Source organism: Condylura cristata, unplaced genomic scaffold (assembly GCF_000260355.1).
Source record: "Condylura cristata isolate star-nosed mole 26May11 unplaced genomic scaffold, ConCri1.0 scaffold00017, whole genome shotgun sequence".
NCBI classification, from domain to species: domain Eukaryota; kingdom Metazoa; phylum Chordata; class Mammalia; order Eulipotyphla; family Talpidae; genus Condylura; species Condylura cristata.
The window spans coordinates 16,785,848-16,811,044 of NW_004567118.1; the positions used below are offsets into that span (position 1 = coordinate 16,785,848).

At 36.5% G+C, this 25,197-nt stretch overlaps 1 protein-coding gene across 1 annotated transcript in view; it reads right to left on the bottom strand.

The window, feature by feature from the left end:
• AP2B1 (adaptor-related protein complex 2, beta 1 subunit) overlaps nt 1-25,197 on the bottom strand; it is a 95,848-nt gene that overhangs the window by 48,487 nt on the left and 22,164 nt on the right. The window contains exons 5-13 of the mRNA XM_004685030.2: nt 24,181-24,426; nt 16,413-16,603; nt 14,293-14,514; nt 13,692-13,812; nt 13,434-13,529; nt 11,308-11,423; nt 8,705-8,870; nt 7,208-7,306; nt 5,317-5,576 (exon numbers count right to left, since the gene is read on the bottom strand). Coding sequence (XP_004685087.1) covers nt 5,317-5,576; nt 7,208-7,306; nt 8,705-8,870; nt 11,308-11,423; nt 13,434-13,529; nt 13,692-13,812; nt 14,293-14,514; nt 16,413-16,603; nt 24,181-24,426 — 1,517 coding nt within the window. The remainder of the gene's footprint in view (nt 1-5,316; nt 5,577-7,207; nt 7,307-8,704; nt 8,871-11,307; nt 11,424-13,433; nt 13,530-13,691; nt 13,813-14,292; nt 14,515-16,412; nt 16,604-24,180; nt 24,427-25,197) is intronic.

Sequence of the window (25,197 nt, forward strand, 5' to 3'; positions counted from 1 at the left end):
ATAGTCTGGAGAATTTTCTATGACAAGCAATGCAGAATCACTTCTATCTGTTGAATAAAGAGTTTAAAATAACATTAGTGGAACATTACTCTAGCAGTTTGTGTATAATGGACTGAAGTTGGGAGAATGGACCTGAAAAGTCTAAATTGCTACTGGCATCTCAGTATAAAAACTCAAAGAAAGTGGTGTTTTCCAAAAGCTATTAAAATGATCACTTTAATAAACAGTGCTAGTTTGACTGGATAGCTGTGTGGGGAAAAATGAGCCTTGACCCTTATGCCTCAAAGTGAAAATTAAGGGATGAAATCAGATATAAATGTTAAAGAGTAAACACCTTAAAGAAAACCTAGGACCTAGACCATGCAGCAAACAAAAGGTTCTACAAAACCACCATAAAGAAAAAAATGAATGAATTGAACTTCATTAAAATTAAGAACATCTTTTCAAGTGAAACATCAAGAGAAAAGTCAGACAAGGTATTCTTCACAGACTGGGGAAAGATATTCATATGACAAAAGACCTGTATATAACAAATTCCTACAAAGAAAATACAATTAACTAAAAATTAAGGAAAAGACTTGAGCAGGCAAGTCACAAAATATACTTGCAGTGTATAAATATGAAAAGGTACTTAGAAGCTCTAATCATCAGGAAAATGCAAATTAAAGCATAAAGTGATACCAACACACAATTGTCAGAATGACTAAAACTAAAATGATTAAAAATATCCAGTCTACTGAGGCTATGGATCACCTTTAATTCTTAAGCATTGCTGGAAAGGTTGTACATTGTTAAAATCACCTGTGAAAACTAGCAGTGTCTCCTATAGCTAAATATATATCTACTCAACAATTATACAGCTATTCAACAATTCTGCACCTAAATACAGATCCAAGAATATTCATGGCAGCTTTATAAATAAGAGGCCCCAAATTGGAAGCAACCCAAAGATACATTAACAGGGGAAGATATAAACTGTGGCATATGCAGACAATGGATACTATCTAATAGAAAAAAATTACTGATAACACAATATAGGTTTGTCTTACAAACATTATGTTGAGCAAAAAAAAAAAACCAGATACAGAATAAATATGATTCTATTTACATGACGTTCAAGAAAGCAAACTAATCCACAGTGGAAGAAGTCAATACAGTAGTTATCTCTGAAGGATGGATAGCAAGGGGGACATTAAAAAAATTTCTGGGGTACTGGAAATATCCTTTCTGATCAAGGTAGTAGTTATATGAGTGTATACATATGTAAAAAATCTACTAACCATTACACTAAAGATTAGTACACTTAATACTAAGATTATTTTAAGAGCCCTACGGTAAATGACTAGGGCATTGGAACTCTTAAACTATGCTTATTATAAATGAGCTATCAATTTGAAAATGCGGAAAAATTCCCACAAAGTTTCAGGCTCAGATGGTTTCACTATGAATTCTTCCAAACATTTAAGAAAAAAGAAAAACTGATCTTATAGAAACTTTTAACAGAATAATCCACTTAAATAACAATATATATGGCAACAGTACAAAACATTCATTAAATATTAATTCAACTGGTCCCTCCCTGGTGGTTCAATGGATGAAAGCACAGAACTGCAAGCAAGCCACAGCCACCTCCCCAGTCCTGGAGGTGATCCACGTGGCACCTCAGATCTCTTCTAGGCTGCCCACTGCTCCCCTGAGCAGTGTACTTCTTCTGTTCTGCTTCCTACTCTGTCTCTAGTGAGTCTTCTCACCACCCCTGTACCTCTGGCCTACACCCAGTTCAGTATGCATAAGTAAATAAATCTTTAAAAAAATTAATCCGATTGATATATACAAATGAACATAGAAGACAATAAAGAATGAAGCTGCAGGGATTTAATGGGGAAAAAAAAACTAGGAAGTAAAAAACTAGTGATGACCCCTATGAGAGGAGTCTAGAAGAATGATAAGAAAATATACCATTTCCAAATCTGGTATCAGAGAAGTAAACCTGAGAAGAAACTCAAACACATATCTCTGATGAAATCACCAGAGTAACAAATATGTGGTGGTAAGAGGGAGTTTAGAATGAGACAACTAAGATCAAGCGTTGGCTCCACTGATTACTACTTGCATGCTCTTAGACAAGTGATAACCTCTCTGAGACAAAGGGGCCATTATCAATGAAATGATAACCAAAACACAGGGTTCTATTCTAGGGAGGATCAAATGAAAACATGGTGTAAACTGTAAAACTTAGTAATGCATCAGTGGTAACTGAGGTTATAGATAGTCTCTAAGGGAACAGAGAAAGAAACACAAAAAGAGAAGTTTCAGAGCCTGGTAGTACAACTAAGATTACTGATAAGAAAATGAATGAAGATAGAACTGAAAGAATAAAAAAACAGACTTAAGAGGAAAGAGTCAAGGAAGCCAAAATGAGAAGTATATAAGATGAGGGAAGAGGGAAAACATAGCCAAAAGTTAATAATAAAGTCAAAGGAGAAATGACAAAATCGTCAATAAGGCTATTTGTTCTCTGCACATGAAATTCATTATCTTATGACGTGTAATTTAGGAAAGTGGCAGAACATATAATAAAGCTCTAAGCAGAAGGCAGAACAGGTAACAGTACATATCATAGTAACATTATATGAAAAGTACTGAGATAAAGTGAGTTAGATTTTAAAAAAAGTAAATGATCATATAGTTTCTGCAATTTAAGAACACGGTAAATCATTATGAAACTGTTTTCCATGGTGAACTGATGGGAAATAACTGCATAAGTGTCATAAAAGCAGTATTTTTAAGCTGAGACTTCTAAATTAGACAACTACTTACTACCTCATCCCCAGAGAGTAGCTGACAAGTATTATAATAAGCAATACTCAAGTAAAAGTACTTCCCCTGTTCCTAAGTAATTTTTTTAAAAAAAGATTTAATTTATGCACACAGAACTGGTATATAGGCCAGAGGTGCAGGAGTGGTGAGAGGATTCACCAGAGACAGAGTGGAGAGCAGAACAGCCAGATCAACGAAGTACACCGCTTGCCATGTGTGTCACTTCCAGAATGGGGATCCAACCCATGCTGAAGTGGCTTTAGTTTCTTAGTGCTGTGCTTTAACCCACTGCACCACTGGGGAAGGCCCCCTAAGTAATTTTTAAAGATTTAGTGAATTAAGCATTTTTAAACCTCTAGAAGGGGCAGAAAAAGGTGTTGAAGTGTTGCTATATTTAATGACAGAGACATATGGCTGATTAACCTTATGCTGCAGAAAGACCTACGTAATGCCAGAGCTATTATAGACATGCCTTTTACTGTAATATATTCTCCTTATTTATTTCAAAAGACATCTTTCTGTATTTGTGCATGCTTTAAAAACAAAAGTAGTTCCAATTATCAAAAAGGAACCAGTTAAGGAACTGTAAAGATAACAAACTGAAGGCTATTCATCAAAGACCTTATATAAGAGATGTGTTCTTTGTATTGTAGAAGGGGCTATTTTGTTGTTTGTTTTATTCTTCCACCCCTCCTGTTCAAGAGTCAAAGTTATCAAGAGAAAGGTATAACTTAAAGGCAAATAACTATGGTTACAGAGGCAAATTAATCAGAAAATTCCTATCTATTATCAAAACTAGAAGTATAGACTAGGAGATGTACTTAAAAGTTAAGTGGTCATATGTAGACCATGTTATTATACATGTGCCCACAAGGAGAAATGCCTTAACTTCTTACAAAGCCTAATCCTTACGAAGTCAGAAGTCTCTTCTGGTTGAAGATCACAGCTCTTGCCCCAAAATTAAAAACAGAGGGGCCCTCCCTGGTGGCGCAGCGGGTTAAAGCACTGCACTGAGAAGCTAAAGCCTCTTCTGCATGAGTTCAATTCCTGCCTGCCCCGGAGGTGACCACATGGCGTGGCAGACCTCTCCTGACCCGCCCGCTGCTCCCCTCAGCAGTGTACTTCGTCGATCCGCCTGTTCTGCTCCCCACTCTGTCTCTGGTGAATCCTCTCGCCGCCCCTGAGCCTCTGGCCTGTACCCCAGTTCTGTATGTACAAATAAATAAATCTTTAAAAAAAAATTAAAAACAGAGACTAATAAATGATAAATAATATTTTTCTTGAGTGTTGCCTTTCTCTGTTTATTTGTGCCCACAGTCTGTCTAAACAGAACTCAAAGTAATGACACACCAATTTGTAAGGCAATAAATTCTACATAATAATCCACTTAAATATATATAAGACAATGGTACGAGACACTCATTAATGGAAATGCAACTGCTCTAACCACTCTGAGATCAAATTCTACTGAGTTTTTAAGGTTTATTGTGATTAATGAAGGAAGGAAATTCTGTAAAGATTCCAAGATATTTACTGTTGAGAATTTATATGGGGCCTCTCTGGTGGAACAGGGTTGAAATCTCGGCACTATCAAGCTATCTCCAGCCACTGAGGCATGAGTTCAATGCCCAACCAGGGAGCTGACCCACTAGTGAAGCAGACTTCTCTCCTGTCTTGCCTGCTGCTCCCCTCAGCAGAGTATTTCAGTCAGTACACATGCTCTGCACTCCACTCTCTCTCTGGTGAATCCTCTCACCCCCGGTACCTCTGTCCTACACCCCAGTTCTTCATGTATAAAAACATAAATCTTTGAAGAGAGAGAGAGAGTTTATAAGAGTGCTGCTCTTCTCAAAATAAAGGTATAAAGCTATAGCTTGAAGTTATTAAGCAAGAGTCCTGTTACCTGAGTACCTGCTTATAACTGAATTTCCTTACTGATACAATTTAATCTGGTAAAAAGGGTACAAATAACTGAAAAACTAAATCTACACAGAGTCTAGGCTGTTTTTATTAAATATCCTGCACATATTTCAATAACAGCTAGCATAAGAGAAGCTTTATATTTTAACATTAGCCATAAGTTTCAATGAAATTTCGTTAAAGGACAAAGATAACAAAGTGTACTATAGGCTTTTTTCCAAGTTTTCAACTCTGGGAAGATTTCAAGATTTTTCTTACAGTAGATGTAAGCACCTTTCAAAGGCTGTCAATTTAGAAAGTCCACTACAACTTTCTAAAGCCACAATCTTATCTACTGGATTACCACACAGTGGGGTCCCACTGTGTCTGGGATCACTGATATTCAGATGAAGTCCCCAGGGTAGTACACTAAGTTTGAAAAAAAAACAAAAAACAACAAAAAACCACAGCAAGTTCTTTTTTCAGGCTAAGAAATATGAGCAAGACCAACTCCATCTACACAGTCATTTTTCACTAAAATGACTGTGTAGATGGAGTTGGTCTTGCTCATATTTAAATCCTAGTTTACCTGCTTACCTTCCATGATGTATTGGCAAGTGTTTGCGATGGATCCCATGACTTCCTTCCACAAAAGCATTGGGAGGCTTATGGTACACCGAGGCCAAGGAACCAATGTGGCAGATTAGTTCATCCAGCAGAGTTGGTTCAATAAGATCAGTCTCCTCAGAGATCAGTGGCTTCTCAGACAAGACTACTTCTTTGGCTGTGACAGGGTCCGTTGAGAGGAGGCGCCAATAAATGTAGCCCCGGTCTCGCAGGTCAGGATTATCAGAATCCTAACGAAAAGCAAAAGCAAGAAAACTTAAATCAAACTTTTCTCCAAACAGAAACCAAGCTATTGATTTATTATCAAGGCAATAAATGCAGTAGTGTTTATGCAGAGTCGACTACTAAGGAGATTTTATATAGACTCAATATAATTTTAAAGCACTTGGTGTTTAAAACTTTGGTGGCGCATCATTAAGAAAACATGTAATGAAATAAATGACTTTGATGACATACACAAATATGGCAATCATATAAAATATAGCAATCTTTACTATGGGCTGATGATATCATTGTAAAAGCAATTCTATTAAGGGTGAAATACAATGCAATCTAGATATACAGCTCTTTGCTAATTAGCTTGATTCAGTAATGGATTTTAAGTATCTGTAATGAGTCCTTTCAGCAATACTCCCTCTAACACTTTATCTCAGACAATTTTTAATAAGACATTGAGTAATTGATAAATGTTGGGAAACTGAATTTGAACCCTTGATAAGAAGCCAAAAACCAAATCAAATCAAAGTCAGCTCTCTCTTATACCACCTGTTAAGAACAGACACATGGAGACAATTAAGAACAGTGAAATCTATCAAGGATACCTATTTGATGTTAAGACTACAACCATTTATTTAAAGGTGAGCAGAGAGAGAACAGGCCAAAACTCTCTTTAGAAACTTATTTTTAATACATTTTAACACTAATGTGCAATAGAAAGTTTACAATAATCAGTTTAAAACAATAAGTAACCAATGAGTTGGTGGTTGTGAAAAATGCAAAAAAAGACTTTATGCAAAAAAAGACTTACAAAGAGAAGTTTTAAAAACATTCTAAAGAGCTCTTATAAATAAATTTTAAGAAGATATAAGACTAATAACAGGAAAGGACAGCTCAGAATTAAGAAAAGTACTAAAAAATGGGCTGCAAATTTTGGTAATATACCACTATAAAGCAGAAAGAAAAATGGTAAAATGGAGTATCTGAATCGGAGTCCATGTACAGACACATATCTTAACTCTTGACAGGCTGCTAAAGCCAGCCTATTCTCAAATCCAGTTAAGAACATTACTAAATCATTATAGATTGATGATCATTTAAAAGTTATACTAGAAAAAAATTATTATTTTGATTTCTGAATTGTATCTAAAATGGTGACCTGATCGTTAAGCATGGTTGCCACATTCCTGAAATTAGAAACCGCCCAAGGGAGACCAGAACTACCATATAATTAAGACAGAGCTATAGCGCACTTTAAAATTATTTAAAGAGAAAAACCACCACTCAAGATGGCAGAACAATAGATGAGATCTTTGTTGAGACATCTGTCATCTCTATTTGTTTACTTTCCATTTAAAGCTGAAATTAAAGTCACCCAGAAGGAGGTACCATGAGAATCAATGCCACTTTTACAGAAGTGTATCGTTCATTAACACTAAAGAATTTAAGTTAAATTTTCACAAATTATCAAGAAAATTGGCATAAGTCAATTCATTTTAAAGTCATAAAACCACTTACAAATTCAGTAAAATTAGACACTTTCTATATTTCAACATGATCAGCTGCACTTCTTCCAATTAAAACCTCCCCAAATGAACCTTCTTGGGAAGTGTTTCAAAATTTCCTACAATTTCAGTTTTCTTACCTGTGTTGCCAAACTTAAAACCTGTTGTACCAGTTCTTGTGTTTCTGATGGTTTCTTGAGAAACAACTTTACTATGGCAGTAAGCAGAGTTAGCTGCACCTAAATAGACATAATTTAGTAGATAAGGTGAAAGCATTTAGATTTTTCAGTGCCATCATCTCCAAATTTGTCATTTCTCCAACTATGAATTACCATGTGGTCTTTCTGACCTTAAAAGACTAAGGCTTAAAACTAGGTCAATATCAATAATAGCATCCAAAGGTATTTGGCAACTAAAAACTCACTATAGCCTCTGATTCTGGTATCAAAAACAGTATTTGTTTCTGGGCCAGATAATCACTTATATTTTCTTAAAATACAAGCTAACATACTGATGGCATCAAGTTGATTCCTAACCAAGTCCTTTTTTACTTCCAACAAGAGCGCAAACTTTAGGAAAATTAGGGAATCATCTTTTAGCTCTTGGGGCAAAAGCTAAAGCAGTAGTTATGCCAGGTCACAGATAATTAAGAGGACACAGAACCACAAAGCTATTGAATTATATGTGTTCTTTGCTGCCTAAGTGTGTGGCACTACATACATCAATTTCAATGTGCAGTGAGTACACATACCAGGAGAAAAGGGCTTAATAAATTATCTGGTCCTCTGGGTCCATGGATCTAAGGTCAGATCTCTCATTTTTGGTAAAGGGCGATAGGAGATGAAAACTAACCATCCAGAGAGAATCTCCACTAACTGCACATGCCAGCCCATACCCCAGTCCCGCTTGAAAATCTTTGCTGTAATAAGCCACAGCCATCCCTAACAGAAATAGTAATTGTTCCTGGACCACAGAAAATTTTCATTAGAAAGTGTAACAACTACTTTAAGCCAGTAGCTGTGAGTGTGGTTCTAAAGGAGTAGCAGGAGGGGCGCAGCAGCAGCAGCATCCGCCTGACCCGTGTACGAAAAGCAGATGTTTTGGTACATCTCATCTTACTAAGTCAAAAACAAGGGACGGGGGTCCCTCCCTGGTGGCACAGCGGGTTAAAGCACAGCACTGAGAATCTAAAGCCGCTTCCGCATGAGTTCAATTCCCGCCTGCCCCAGAGGTGACCACATGGCGCGGCAGACTTCTCCTGACCCGCCCGCTGCTCCCCTCAGCAGTGTACTTTGTCCATCTGCCTGTTCTGCTCCTCACTCTGTCTCTGGTGAATCCTCTCGCTGCCCCTGAGCTTCTGGACTGTACCCCAGTTCTGTATGCACAAATAAATAAATCTTTAAAAAAAAAACAAGGGACGGGGTCCAGCAACCTTAACAAGCGCTTCAATTGTTTCTAAGTTCTAAGAATGAGAACCACTGATCTGAATTATGCAGGTTTGTTCTATACACACACATACACGCTTTTTTTTTTTATTTTCCCACATATACAATCACAAGAAAAAAACTACCTACTTTATACATTCCCTGAAATCTTCCCCAAATGATCTACGACATAGGATACAACTGAGAACTTACTTGGGTGCTTTCATCATGAAAACCCTCCAGGAAGCTCTCTAGTAACTCATCTGCATTATCAATTCTTTCAGCATATTCTCCCACAATCCAGATCATAGCAGCTCGAGCATCTGGCTCATCCAGCGAATCTAAGTTCTCACACAGGGTGGCAATGATACTTTCATACCTGATAAAACAAGGGCAGAACTCAGAACAACATTTAAAAATGAAATCTAAAGGCAAAACCACAGGTAAGTTACCCTAAACCAAACCATCAAACTATAAAGATTGTGAGTCAAGAGTATGTAGAGGCTTTGAGGTATCCCCAGTAGTGCAGGAGTTAAAAGGCTCAGTGCTATTGCGCTATCCCCAGCCCTTGCAAATGAGTTCAACATAACTTCAATATCTGCCAGGGAGCTAGCCCACATGTCACACTAGACCTCTCCTGTGTTCTCCTTGGCTACTGAAATACACTGCCACTCTGCTCCCCAGTCTGTCTGGGAATCCTCTCACCCCCACACCTCTGACCTACATCCCAGTTCTTTTATGCATAAATAAATAAAACAAAGCTTAAAAGAAAGATTATGTAGAGGCTTTAAATCAGGAAATTATGTTTTAAATTTCCCTTCAATTGTTTTAGTAACTAGAACTTAAAATTCATAAAACTGAGCAGATATTTCTTCATGAGGGAAAATTAAACCAGTGGTATAAGAAAAAAAAAAGATAATATCACTATCTTATTTTGTAACAGTCTTATCTTTCTAGATCAGAGAATTTTCCTATCCATTATTCCATTTTGCTTAGCAACAGAGAAACAGAAATCCCACTTTTTTTAAAATGGAGTTAAGACAACATCATCCAGACTATAAATCATAACTTTGCCCCTTAATCTACAATCTCTGCTTTTTACAAAGCTTTTGATGCCTATGCCCCAAGGCAGCTACACTAATACCTAGTTTCTTCAAAGAAACAATTCAAACATTTATTTTTATTTTTACAGGTCGATATAGTGCTCTCATTTTTATCATGTTGAATGGATGTCCTTGGCTGGTGCAGCTTTAAACAAAATTCAGAATGACACTGCTAATAAATTAGATGTAGACAACTAAATAGCATGCTTATTTGCCCTACTTCCACTGATTAAACCATATTCTTGATAGCTCTTTCCCAAATTAAACTGTCATAACCCCTTATTAATATAAACCAGAAATGGGACACATTTCTCTGACTAATAATGAACGTTAAGATAATATTTCCTCCCTTAAGAAGCCCAACTCTCCTCTTTTCTAAGGGTGGTAAAAGTAAATGATCCTTTTCTCCAAAACACCATTTTTTAAATGTAAAATATATACACATAAAATGCTTAATAAATCTTGTTAAAACAGTGCTTCTAATTTTGAAACCACCCCTAAGCTAATTTACCACAAGCCTTTTCATTTAATATTACCTTTAAAAATAAACCAGAAGCTTCAACACAAGATATGTTTATGATTATAAAGCAAAGTGAGATTTTGAATGTTTATAAGGCCTGCTCTTATTTCATTCTTTGATTCCTTAATTACTGGCTTTCAAAATCAAATCTGAAAAAAAGTATTTCTGCTTCACAAACTAAAAGACTAATAGTTAAAAATCTATGATGTAAAAAAACGTGGATTTTTCTGGTGGTGCAACGGGTTAAAGCACAGCACTATGAAGCACTCTGAAGCCACTGCAGCACCAGTTTGATCCCCACCAGGGAGCTGACCCACATGGCAGGACAGACCTCTCCTGACCCGCCCGCTGCTCCCCTCAGCAGTGTACTTCATCAATCTGCCTGTTCTGCTCCCAGCTCTGTCCCTGGTGAGTCCTCTCACCCTCCACATCTCTGGCCTGTACCCCAGTTCCAGTTCTGTATGCACAAATAAATAAAATAAAATCTTTAAAAAAAAAAAAAGGAGAATGGCAATTTATGTTTACATGTTCTACAATTTTCTAAAAAGTACTGGGTAACACACAAAGTGAACAGTGTAGCTGTCACCTTCCTGGCCTTTATGATAGAGCGGCCATAAACAGCATCCAAGCTGAAACATCTGAGAGAGGGAGAAGGGTCACAATCACTAATTATGCCTGTCAACAGGTGTAAACTGAGTTTATGCCTAGAATATATGTGGACCCACCACCAATGAATCTGGTTAAATTAGCCTTAATATATGCTAATATATTATACTAAGTATACCCTGTATACTTAGAGCTCCTATCCTCCTGAAAAATCATAGAAGGAAAATTCAGGTTTTTACAAAGGGTCAGTAAAAAGACAAAAAATCTGACAACAAATCTGAGGCATACAGCAAGGGACAAGGTGCAAAAACGATCAAAACAGGGAGGGAAGAGCAAAGGTACTATGGTGCTGGAGAACTATGGAGACTACACCTGAGGGGAAGAATCAAATACTGCCAAAAAATTAACAACAATATAAGAAAATAATCATGAAAAAATAACCTAAGTTTTAATCCCTGTTCTAAACCAAGTTTTATGTTTAGGATTTTTAGTAAAGTATCCTACTATGTCCAGTTACATTACAAAAAATACTTCTTAGACAGTTTCAAAGTGAATATTCTGCAGAAGGGTAAAGTACTTCTACATACTTGTTGGGGTATTTCCGGAAGATGTCCCTGATGACAACAATTGCCTCTTGGACCACATAATTTACTTTGGTCTGGATGAGATCAAGCAATGTGCTTACACAACGTTCTGCAGATTGCTGCAAACAGGAATAAGGGAAAAAGCTGATGATCTACTCAGTAATGTAAAAAACATTTGAAACTTACAAGTGCATCAACTAAACTAAAAGCAAAGATCAGGTACTTAATTTTATCAAGCTATATGGAGCCAGAGCTATCTAATGTATGTCTCCAAAAGATGTACATATCCCCAAATTATACCCATAAATGAGTCATTTTGAATGAAAAGAATCATCTTGAATAGCCAAGAAATACAAATGAGAAGAAAGATAAGCCAAAGTAGGAGGAAAAATAATAGAAGAAAAAGGAGCCCTCCCTGGTGGCGCAGCGTGTTAAAGCACAGCACTAAGAAGCTTAAGCCACTTCCACATGAGTTCGATCCCCGCCTGCCCTGGAGGAGATCCACATGGCGTGGTAGATCTCTCCTGACCCGCCCGCTGCTCCCCTCAACAGTGTACTTCATTGATCTGCCTGTTCTGCTTCCCATTCTGTCTCTGGTGAATCCTCTCACCCTCCAGATCTCTGGCCTGTTCCCCAGTTCTGTCTGAACAAATAAATAAATCTTTTAAAAATAAATAAATAATAGAAGAAAAAGCCAACAAAGGAAGCCTTTATCCGGAAATGGAACTGAGCAAGCAGAACCAGGCTAAAACTTCTTGCTAAAAGAAGTCTGCTTCATCAATTTATCTATACGAATAAAAAAAAAAAAAGGAAGGTCTACTATTGGGAACTTGGCTTTCACAGATTTCTCAAATGTAGCATGTTTCCTTTTGCTGCCATGAGGTATTGGTCAATACTGTACAAACTCTTTTATTATCCTTGACAAGTCATATGGTTCAACCCTCTTGACTAAACAGAATTGCACAGGGAGCAAGACAAATATGGACTGACTAGATGCCATCGCCAATTTCAAAATATGTCCAAATGAGAAAAAATGAAGGACAGATGAAGAGCAGGGTGATGTACACTGTAGTCTACAAGGTAGTGGAAAGCTGCAAATAAGCTAGAAACCAATCCATCTTCTAAGACAATAAAGAGGATATTCGAGAGGATTTTTAACTCACTGCCCTAAAGCAGAAAGCTGTCTATGTACAGAGAAGTCTTATCAACTTTTTTGTTATCTCACTCTTAAATATAAGTGAGTTCTATCCATGATATACAGTTAAATAAAACTGTATGCAGATACAAAATCATCACATAAAATTAAATTCAAAACTGCAGAAACAAAAAATTGTAATGATCTGTAATTCATATCCCCAGAGAAGAGGCTATTGCAAACTACCTCCATCCTCCCCCCCACCCCACACAGGAATGCTATGAAAAAAAGTACCAGTAACAAGAAAAGGCAACAAAGACAAGACTGTATGGAATAAAGGCTGTCCAAAGTCTAAGAAAGCAATCAGACAGAGGTAAGCAAACAAGAGGACAGAGGACTGGAAAAGAGAAGGATCTAGGAACAAAAGATTTATAGATGTGGTATTATGCTTAAAAGGATGGAAGAAGATGGGAGTGAAAAGTAGACACACAATGCAAGGAAAAAATGGTCATTATAGAAGCGCTAGAAAAAAATAAGTCAGGTTTGAGAAAGAAAATACAATTATTTGTATTGTTTTGGCCCTATTTATTTACAGACATAACATGGTTGGCATGTTTTGCAAGTCTACAGCAGATAAAACAAAAAATCAAGGCCTATTATCTCAGCAAAGTAACAAAAAAACAGTGGAAAACAAGAGACGTAGGATAGAACTAAGATCATAGCAGAAAATAAACTATGACTGGTAAATGAGTAAATAGCACAAGCACATTAATTAGAGATGTGGAAGTAATCAAACTAAAACTAAAACTAAAATCAGAAGAGTTCAAAATTATTCCCTCTGTGAAGAGAGGAAGCAAGAACAGCTTTTTATTAAAATATTTTCACTATGTGCTTTGTAATTCTGATAGACTTAAAGACGTATTTGAAAGCAAAGAAGGAGCACAGATCACGCTCAGAACCTGTAATGTGACCACAGCTCTCGCTGGACACTTGCCTCCACCTTGATGGCACACCGTCCAATGGCCCTCACGGCTTTGCGGACAAAGTCGACATCCACCTCTGTGGCATATTCCTTCAGTTCTGCCAGAACCTGTTAAAAATGCAGGAAGTGGGCAATCTTTAATAATTCTCAAACAGTGCTGACCAAAAAAAAACAAAAACAAAAACCCAGCAACTTCATGGTCTACTTTTTTTCTGAAAGCCAGATCTTAAGATCTAAGTTACTTATACATTTGAGCGCTTAAAATCTGACCTGAGCAATGTTGGCCTGCGATGCCAAGCGAATCATGATGTCCAGCTTCTCTAATTTAACATATATGGGATCATTGTACTTCACAAAGAAGACTTTGATTTCCTGTTTCAAGATTTCAGGCCTGTGGTACACATAAGTACAAGATAAGGAAGGTGAGGGATATACTGACATATCCTTCTGAGCTAAGATTAAATCTAATCTGTGCCTTTCTTCTCTCTTTGCAAACCCATCAGGCAAAAAACTCACAAACTTCCCCTATATTCCTTTAACCAAAACCATCTGGAAGACTATTTTTACTTTTTTTAAGGCTCAAGGTCACATGGCCAAGAAGTGCTGAAATAACAATCTGACTCAGTAAACTATGGCTTGACCTATATTAAGCAGGCAATAGCTAGTTAACTGTTAGGAGACACTTCAGAAAATGAACTGTACAGCAACATTAAGCATTTATTACAGGAACATTCTAAAATCAACTTAGCCTCTTGACCTTGGGGCAAGTTGTTCTGTCATACAACAGTTTCATTTCTACATATTAAAAAGAACTTAATACTGGTCTTTTACTGATATTATTACAGTTAACCACCAATTCAATTTTCCCAACCTTTTCTGGACAATTAGGTTGATGTTCCTCAGGGCAACGTATTGCACCTCTGGCTCCCCAGACAGCAAAGTGACAAGTGGAGGGGCCAACTTCTTCAGCAGCATATTGTAGTAGTCAGAGTCCTTGGGTAACAACTCTAGAAATTTCATAAGAACTTTTACTGCTGAAAGCACCACTGCTGAGTTGGCATGAGATAGCCGGGGAGTTACCCGCTCACAAATGCTGAGGAGAGAAAAGGAAAATTAGCATCTTGGATTATAATTTTTTTACAGAAGCCTCAACTCCAGCAAACTACAGGCAGACTTGGAAAACAGGCATTTGGGGATACATAAGGAATGTTCAAATTGGAAGATAACTATCCATTACACCAAAACTTAAAGCTCACACCACTTACCTTCCATTTCTACAGTCTTTTCTGTTTCACCATAAAATGTAAGGACTCCCTGCTTCACAGCCCGTCTTCTCAAATTAAGCATTCTGAACATTATTTCATAGTGAGAGCTATCAACTGACTCACTCGTTACTGACGGTTTCATTTTACAATGCAGGTGAAGATGGGTTGACAAACTACCCATCAACCCTTGCCTTCAGGATAAGGGAATCTCTGAAAGGGCTGTTTGCTTTTAACACCACTGCAAGACTCTTCCGATCCCTTGCCTTTATAGTCGCTGCCACCTGTACTTGCAAGCCTCATGAAATCTTAAATATTTACTTAACTCTTGAGGGTTCATCAAAAATTAACCCTTGAGGCAGTTGACTACATTCAGTTAAGTATACAAGGTAAATAAGCTGTTTCTCTCCATTCCTCCTGTATCTACTTAGCTGACCCCCTAACCTCCAACTCTTTAGATAAATGCTGCTGTCTCAGTGAAGCCTTCCATGATAACCCTTCTATAACTTAGCTTTGTACCCCCAAATGCCTAGTATTTATCTCTTTCCTACTTTAGCCATCTTAATAGCATTTATCTTTCTGATAGATTATTTACTGTACTATATATATTATACAAATATACATTATACATACTTCTGTCCCATTTCTCAGAAGAGAAATGAGCCAGAAAAGAGTCTCAGATACACTGCGATAGCCACAGGGCCTAGATCAGTATATGCAGCATGGGCTCAATAAGTATTTTCTGAATAAGTGAAACTCTAAGATGCCAATGACCAACAGAAAATAAAGTTCTAGGTTAAAGTACCTTCCAAAAAGTACTTGCACTTTCTTTTCTTCTAATGTTCAAGTTCAAGGAGATTTACTAAACTAGCTATTTCCCTCCAGTAAACCTTAATGTGAATGATACTGGAATGTATGCTTCTAATGATCGGAAGAAACTCTTAAGTATCCAGGAGGAATAATTTTCCAGACAAATGAAGATCACTAATATTAGAGTAACCTGAGCTTCAGCAAGCTAATGAATGTTCGTATCTAACATAATTAAAATGTCAACTTTATAAAAAGCCAACATTTCTTCAAAAGTACTTTGCCTAGTACAGAATCTACATACACAAAATGCTCAGTAAAATTTGGTGATAATTTCAACTCGTTAACTAAAAGGTCTCTGTGTGTATATGAAATTAAGCAGTTAATTTCCGATGGTCAGAGAAAATTTGCAATTTAACTTCATAAAGGGCTAAGCAGAACAATCTAGGTGTGCCTTCCAACATCTCAACTTCAGATTGGTATGATTTCCATATCTATAAAGGACAAAATCACATACTTTGCTCATTCCAACAAACTTTCTCTAGTAGTGAAATAAGGTATAGCTGAGCTTAATAACTCATTGCCTCTATGGCTCTAACACAATGAAGTCTGTCACTGCAGTGAGAGACACTCAAAAACTTACTAAATGGCTCTCTGTCCAACGCAAGTGAGGGAGATTTTAGCAGAGGTAATTATACTGTTCAAATAAGAAATGAAAAGCACCCATCTCTGAAGAAGAGCTATTTTTTGTATGTTTACTTCATCACCTAAATTGGTCCTAAATTTAGTGAGAAAATAACAGTCACCAATATCTACCCCAAAAGCTACTGATCTTCCTAAACATAATAGGCCTCATTCTAATACAGACATTAGAACTTAATGAACCAGAAAAGAACCCTGACACTATTGGAAGGACACTTACCTCTGAGCCTCCCGATCATCTTTAGGATTGTAATTAGACAGGCAATCCAGGATGAAAATCTGGCCCCATTCAGTACACTCATTCAGGGCTGTCAGCAGTTTATTAATATTCTGTGGGTTCAGATCAAGTAAGTTGCTGTTTGGGTGAGACTCGCTAATTTCAGATAATGCTGCTACAGCATTAGCGACCACCTGGGAAAGAAGCAAATATAACCTTGAGTTTATAATAAAGGATAATACAATTTATAACCTTGAGTTTATAATAAAGGATAATACAATTTTAGACACATCAGTCTTCTCTGGATCACTTCATACATAAATCTCAACTTATAATCATTTCTGAATATTTTATGTTGTCAGCTAGAAACAGATACACTGGTTCAAAAAAGATGTATTAAATCACGAATTATGCTATCTATGGCTTCCTAGTGGTGGGGCCACCCAGAATTAAAATAATTCATACATTAGTAGAGAGCCACACATGATTTGCTAACTGAAATATTAACAATTTTAACAGCACTTAAAATTATGAATAGAATCAAGACATATGAACAGCTATAAAAGCTGTGAAGTTTAAATATGAAATACATAGATTAGGCAATGGAGAGAAAAATCTAAGCCAAATAATTTTGTGTGTTGAGATGTGCACATGTGAGGGATGATGGTGAAGTGATATTGTCAATCACATCATCAGTGTTAGAATAAAATAGTATAAGCTTGAAATTCTACTTAACTATTATATAATACTGGGACAGCATATAATCTGTAAAATTCAGTTTCTTCATCTGAAAACTGTAGATAATTTAATCTACCTCATAGGTTTTAGTTTTGAGAATAAAATCAGGTATCATGTGTGTAAGGGCTTTCTCCAAAGTTTTATACAATTTCAGGTTTTATTACCAAAATTTTAGACTGAGATGTACAACTTTTCACAGTAACATCTCTTAACTTGGAACATACAGTGGCACATCCAATCGGAAGTATGTCTACATACAAGATAATGCATATTATAATAAATGGCATCTTAGAGTCAATGAAATGTTATCTCAAATGTATCCTTTTTACAGGTAGCATGATAAATGAAAAAATTGTTACCAAATATAAGTACACCTGGATCCTATCTGGGCATTCATACTACTTACAAAAGCAACTACTATCAAAATTATAGACTATTTCTAATATAACAAATCTACAGCCAACAAGTATTTAAAGATTGCAAAATTCCCCAAACACACACACACACATAATCCACACTACAGTCTTTCTTATACAAGTGAATTTAAAACTACATTTTGCAGGGAGGTTCCCAGTTGTTACTAAAACTTAGCAAGATAAGACTGACTATAAATAATCTACAAGTATAAATAAGATCTGATAGCAGTTCAGAAGAAAATATTTCCAAAAAACTTTTTAAAATTTATTTATTTATGCTTAAAGAACTAGGGTACAGGCCAGGTGTGGTGGGTAAGAGGATTAACCAGAGACAGAGTGGGGAGCAGAACAGGCAAATCTACCAAAATAGGCAGAACTACTGAGCAGCGGGTGGGTCAGGAGAGGTCTGCCACACCATGTGGGTCATCTCCCTGGCGGGGGATGGAACTCTTGCTGCAGTGGCTTTGGAGAGCTTCATAATGCGGAATGTTTTAACCTGTTGTGCCACCAGGGAGAGCCCCAAAATTTTTTTAAAATAGAAAAAGGACAAAAGTTCAAAGGCAAAAGAACAAAAATTCAAAAGTGAAAAATCAGAGACTTACTTGGTAAGTATGATTAAAGATGTATTGTATACTCAGAAAAAATTATCTGGTATACCTACCGTACAACACCATGCTTGAAGCTCTTTTCTGAACTAAAGAATGAAACAATTCTCCATCATCTCAGTGCTTTAATGCAAAGAAAAGAAATTTCCTATGGAGGGCCTTCCTGGTGGCACGAGGCTTAGTATCAGCATGATCCCTGGCCAGGGAGCTGACCCACATGGCACAGCAGACCTCTCCTGTCTTCCTTGCTGCTCCCCTCCGTAGTGTATTTCAGTCAACCCACCCATCTGCTCCCCACTCTGTTTCTGGTGAATCTTCTCACCCACCACACCTCTGGTTTACATACAAAGTCTTGTATGCATAATAAAATAAATCTTTTTAAAAAGAGAAATTTCTTATGGATAATATGGATCCGACTACAGTTTAAAGGATTAAAATGCCATACTGAAAAACCAATGCCTGTTCTCACCTACTACTGTCAACACACGTATCACCAGTTTTAGTTACTGGTGGCAAAATAAACATTCTCCCAAACTTAAAAGAAAACAAAGTAAATATATATGATCCTTTAATAAGAAATGTAGAAAAGTTAAGCATTGGGAGAATTTTAAAAAGCAATGGGGAAGCAAACAAGATGATGAATAGAACACTTAGTATTCTAATATGACAAACAGAAATCAAACCAAGTGTGTCTAATGTAGCTATCAAAGTATGTTATGATGGAACAGACAATAACTACTTATGAGACTAAAACAAGAAAGGAAATAGGGAAAAGTCCAATTAAAGATTACAGGGTTATGTTTAATCCTATAATGAGAAAAGAGATCACTGACAAATGGTCACTGACCAGCAGAGGAAATGCAGTCCCTCCAAAAGAAAACTATACTATCTCCCTGCTGTTCTACCTTTCCACTTTTCCTCTCCTAATCTTCACATTCAGACTGTTGTTTGCAGAATGTACTGATATAGGCCCATCAAGGGTTCTAGTCAGTACAGCCAAGTGCCTCCCCACTCTTTAATGCAAACTTAGGTCAGTCACAATGACTCTGTAGTAGATGAAGAAAAGGGCATACTTCAAGACAGCAAATGTATGGCTGGAGTGTAAAAGGTGACTTACTTGTCAATGTTTATTCTGTTCTCAGGAATTCTGTACTATATTACCTTTTTTTAAAAAGGTATTAAACACACACACACATTTACAAAAGCATATTAGATAATACATCACTTCCAATACCAGGAAATCTTTCTCTACCTTAACTACAAAGTTTCCTTTGATAGTTACTTATAAGCCCTTTCAGCCTGTATTTAAGATAAACAATTTATGTGTTGATTTATTTTACACACATACACAGACACATATAAAGTAGTGAGCAGCACAAAGCAATAACAGCTAAAATTTATTAACACTTACTATGTGCCATTAATCCTCACAGCAACTTCGAGGTAATTGCTATCATACTTCACCTATCACAAATAAACATTTTATAAAAGAAACAATTCATTTTAAAATGAATTTATAAATAAGGTTAGAAAAATTCAGTGACTGACTTAATCAGCATAGCCAGAAAAGGTTTGCTGCCTAAATATATCAACTCAAAGTCTGTGTCTGCATCTAGTGTGAGTACTGATGACCCACCCTTCCAGCATTTATAGAAGTTCTAAGAGCTGTGAATTTCAAATGGGGGAAAGAAACGAATAATCAGAGCTTGGAGAGGATAATATAAGCAAAACATTATTTCCAGGCAGAGGTGACATGAAAATTTACACAAGGAAAAAAATATATTCTTCTACTTTTATTTCAGTGATATTTTATCCTAGAAGCATTTTAAAGAGGCAAGATTTACTATTCCACTATAAATCTAATATGCAATATAAGTTATTTCTATCATATATACAGCAATTCTGAGGAAATAAATTTGACTTCATTTTCTTAAAAGGTAACAAGCTGGACCTGTAGTGTGGTTAAAATAAAAATGGCCCTATAAAAAGGAATTCTAGAAGTAAATCTAGGTATACAGTGGGAGTGGAACATCACTGACAGAAGCTCTTTTATAAGAAATCTCACAATAATCCCTGCCCCTTTGATTGATTTTTATCCTGCACTCTACTTTCACTTAAGAAAGACATCACTTTCTAGTACAGAGGCTTTATCTTATTAACTAAATTACTATTTAGAGGACTTTCATTTCCAGCAACAAGATCTGAGGCATGAACAGATTTATGTTTCAGTTTTCACAATTCTTTTGGTTGGTGCCCTTGAAGCCTTGAATAAAGTAAAAGCAGTAGAATAAATTAACCAAAGCCAATATGAAATATACAGGTGATTTATATATTTTTATCCTTCCAAATACCAGCAGTTTGTAATCTTGACTTCTCTTTTTTAGGGGTACTTCAAATAACATGCTAAAACCATAGAGCAACATTGTATTTGTTCTTAGTATATGTCTATCATTTATCATCCCCTTAAGGATACAATGACTATATGGTATCAGTTAATTATTTCCTTTTCTAGTAAAACTTAAGACCTCATGTTTTAATACAAGCTACTCCAGAATGCCAACTGATAATACACCTACCACATTCCTACATTCTATAATGCATATACATATATCCAATAGTATATACACCTACATATACTTAAATTCTATAATGACCTATTTCTGACATCCACCACCCCCATCTTCTTCCCTGGAGAGAGAAAAATTACTCAGTGAGTCAACACAACTCATTGCAGCCAGATCTATAAGCACTATTTTCACTTCAGCCCTATGCTCAATTGCCAAGTTATGTAAACAACCTAAGCGCTTATTGCCTCTATTTTACACATGAGGAAACTGAGACTAATGTTATTTAAGTAATTTGTGCAAAGGCCACATTTGAAAGGAAGTAGCCAAGCAGGACTCAACCAGCCACTCTAAAGTGTACATGTTATTTCTGTAACATAAATTTGCACAATTTTGGATTATTATTGACTCTTTGGGATAGGTAATTTTTTTGTTATAGAGAGCTGTCCTGTGCACTGCAAGAGGCTTCAAGTATCCCTGGATTCTACCTACTAAGTTGAATACCACTATCATAACCCCATGCTGCTTCTATTGTTGGCTTGCACACACTTAAAATACCCAGTTACTTTGAAAATAAAAGCATTATTTTTCATAAAACATTTTCCTGAATAACTTCAAAATTAGATGAAACTGACATTTTAACTAGAATCTTAAAAAGACAACAATGGGAAAGGTTGGTGTTAACTCTGAGCACATGCTACTAATGCAGAACTCTCAACAAATGAAAATAATACATTTTCTACTAAGTCAGTAGTTTCTACATTGACAGAAAGGGTACAGAAATAAAACAGGTGTAATTCCTATGGACCGCTCTCAGAGTGATTGAAGCAGCACTGGCAAGGTTTCAAAGATGGTGATCAAAGACAAAGCACATGTGGTGAGGATATCAAGACTGTCTGGCGTGGTCAATTCTAGTATAAACATGTTAACTGACATTGAAATACCTCAAATAGCCTCAGGTTTGGTGGGGAAAAAACTAAGGAGGAAATTCTATTTTATGGGCAAGGCTAGAGAAAGTATTTGCTATCACTCAAAAAGTGCATTTTTCTTGCAAACATAGACTTAAGATGTGATTTTTAAAATTCTGGTATTTGTGAAGAAACCATTTTTATAGCTCCAAAGTGTTCCCACATTCTAACAAAATCTTCACCCTGAAAGTAAGTTTAACTCTAATTTTCTCAGAAAGTATTTTTTTAGAAAAGATTTTACTATGAGTTTACACAGATTGTCAAAGGAATTGGAACCTTTTAATTAATATTGAAGCAATGATGTTAACCTTAGTATAAAGTCTACTTCATAATTTCAGTAACAGCAATCATCATCTTACAAGCTCACGTAAGTCCGGCACTGTAATAGATGCTTTTAATACAAAGCTTCAAAACTCCCTAATAACTCTCTAAAATGGCTCTTCTAAATTTACAGAAAAGATCTACTTAGGAAGATTAAAGTAGCCATTAACAGAGTGAGAATTCTTTTTTTCAAAGTCCATCATAACTGCAAAAAAAAATCAGAAATGAAAATATGATAGTTTGAATACTTGAAGCAAATTACACTACTAGGAACCATCTGAAGATCAACATAATCTTAAAAGTATTCAGATTTGGATCAATATTTCAGAAGCCATTTCTGCATAAGTTCTGATGCACTTATATCCAGGATGCCCTTCTGAAGTAAGCTATGAGGAAATGCTAAAGCAGAATTCTCTGAAAGTAATAATTTATTTTATGAGATTCTAATATTTGATGGTGCAATGCTGTCACAAGTGAAGCAGCATCTGAAAGAATGAAACAAAATTACCACTCAGGAGTATTAAAATAAAGATTTCATACCCATTATCAGAATAAGAGGGTAGAGGGTTTCCATATCAAAAGTTTTTAGTTAATCAGTGTTTTAAACATTTTGATGAAGCAAAACAGTTCAAAACCTGTGTGGCTATATATACAAACATTTAAATTCTATTATGTACAAACATCCATTAAGGCAGTGACCAATCACTAGTGAATGGGTTTTGGAACTCAGAATGGTTTTGGAATTCTGTAAAACAGAATTCCCTGGAACTATTAATTTCTTGTATAAAATTCTAATATTTGATGGTGCAAGAAAAAGATGCCCACTCTCACCACTATAATTCACCTAGCATTAGAAATCCTAACTAAAGCAATTAAGCTAGAAAAGAATATAAAATAGAAAGGTGGTGGTTGTGTGTTAACATACATCTAGAGGGTATGATCCTGTACCTTTAAATCATATACGCTACTGTATACCAATATTACCTCAATTAAAAAAAATTACTAGAGGAGGTTCTCCCTGGTGGCAAATGAGATATAGTGTTATCAAGCTATCACCAGCCCTACAAACATGAGTTCCATCCCCAGCTGGCCAGGGAGGTGACCCACATGGCATGGCAGACCTTTCCTGACCCAGCCCCTGTTCCCCTCAGCAGTGTTCTTTGCTAATATGCCTGTTCTGCTCCCCACTCTGTCTCTGGTGAATTCTCTCATTGCCTCTGTGCCTCTGGCCCATACCCCAGTTCTATATGTATAAATAAATAAGTGTCTCTTAAAAAGTAAATAAATAAAAAATATTTATTCCTATAAGTATAAGAAGCCAGAGGTGTGGGGGGTGGGCAGTGAGAGGATTCACCAGAGGCAGAGTGGGGAACAGAACAGGTAGAATGGCAAAGTAAGTACACTGCTGAGGGAAGCAGGGGCAGGTCAGGAGAGGTCTGCCACACCATATGGTCAGCTCCCTGGCTGGGGATTGAACTTGTGCTGAAGTGACTACAGCTAGCTTTGCAGCGTTGTGCTGTGCTTTCACTCACTGAGCCACCAAGGAGAGCCCCAGAAATAAATCTTAAAAAAAAAAAAGGGTATAGTCCTCTACTTTTTTTTTTTATAATAATACCTAATGACCAATCAATTCATATGACTTTGCTTGCTTGCAGAGTGAATGCACCATTTGGGACATGTGCAAAGTTTAAAAATGTCCCAAAACCTTAAGGTCTGGGTTGCCAAACATTTAGAATATAACCAAGTTGACTACATGAATCTTGTCCCATAGAAGAATGCTTCACAATAATTAGTTGATCATGAAAACTTTGATTTAGCTTCTATTCCTACTTATCAGAGAATACCACAAAAAAATTGAAGAAACTTAAAAAAAATGATTTTTATATTAATTTAAAGTAAAACCTCCTTAAAGAAAAATGAAAGAAATGTTTTATTTCATAGGAAAGTAAGATGAATATAATACAAAGATCTGTTGCATTTGAGTACTCTGTTTTCACCTCAGAAGCACCTGAAAAATAAGACAATTTAGGATGATCAAGTTTTCCACAGCTACTCTATGGTTCAACATCCCAAAGGGAAGATTTCTTTAACATGTCTTTGTTTAATTTTTGCTTTACAAGGACACATTTTAAATACTGTTGTCTGTAAAAGCTTATTACCATTGGATTTGAATCTGCTATAAGATCCCGCAGAGAATCCAGAAATCCCTGATCTTCCACCATTTGGGCATTGATATCATGGAGTTTTGCCACACAGACTGCTGCTGTTTTCCGAACATAAGGGTCTTCATCCTTCAAGCACTTGCGGAGAGGCTCACAGAGATATTCTGTGATCTTGTCCACCCGAATGCACCCCATGGTTCTGACTGCCAAGGCTCGAATCAGAGGATTGGGATCTTCACAGTCCTATGGAAAACAACCATTGATAAGAATAAATGTACACAGTAATTAAAAGTAGAGTCTAGGTTACATAAGGCACAAAAGAATATTTCATTAATTTCAGTTCCCAGTTAAGATTCTACACAAGAACCCAAATCTACTTCTTTCTCAAGCACAAATCTTAGTTGCCTATTTAACAGTTTAGGTTAGGATTTCATTTGATGTTTTATATACACAATGAAGAAATAAATGCCCAGTAGGACTCATTCAGGGCTGGGAAGAAGCTTAGTGAACTGCTGTTACCAACCCCAAAGTCATTAATAGACCTGCCTAAAAACAGAAAAGGCTTTTGGGTTTGTATTCTGGTACAGGAAAAAAATAAGTAAATGGAAAAATGTGTTTCACATCACAGTCAGTCTGCAAATATCAACAAGGGAGAAAAGAAATTTGGATTTTTGAGGTCTATGGCAAAGAAAGTAAAGGAGAGCACAGGAGGTAGTTTAAGCCTAACATCCTGGTGTGTAGCGTCAGAGAGGGTACGCTGATATCCGATTAACATACAGTTGTCTTTATTAGCAAGTATCTTCAAATACAGTACAAATACTGAGAATGTTCCTTGACTTGCCCTACATTAAAAAATTTCTTTAGGCCCTCCCTGGTGGCGCAGCGGGTTAAAGCACAGCACTGAGAATCTAAAGCCGTTTCCTCATGAGTTCGATCCCCACCTGCCCCGGAGGTGACCACATGGCGTGACAGACCTCTCCTGACCCGCCCGCTGCTCCCCTCAGCAGTGTACTT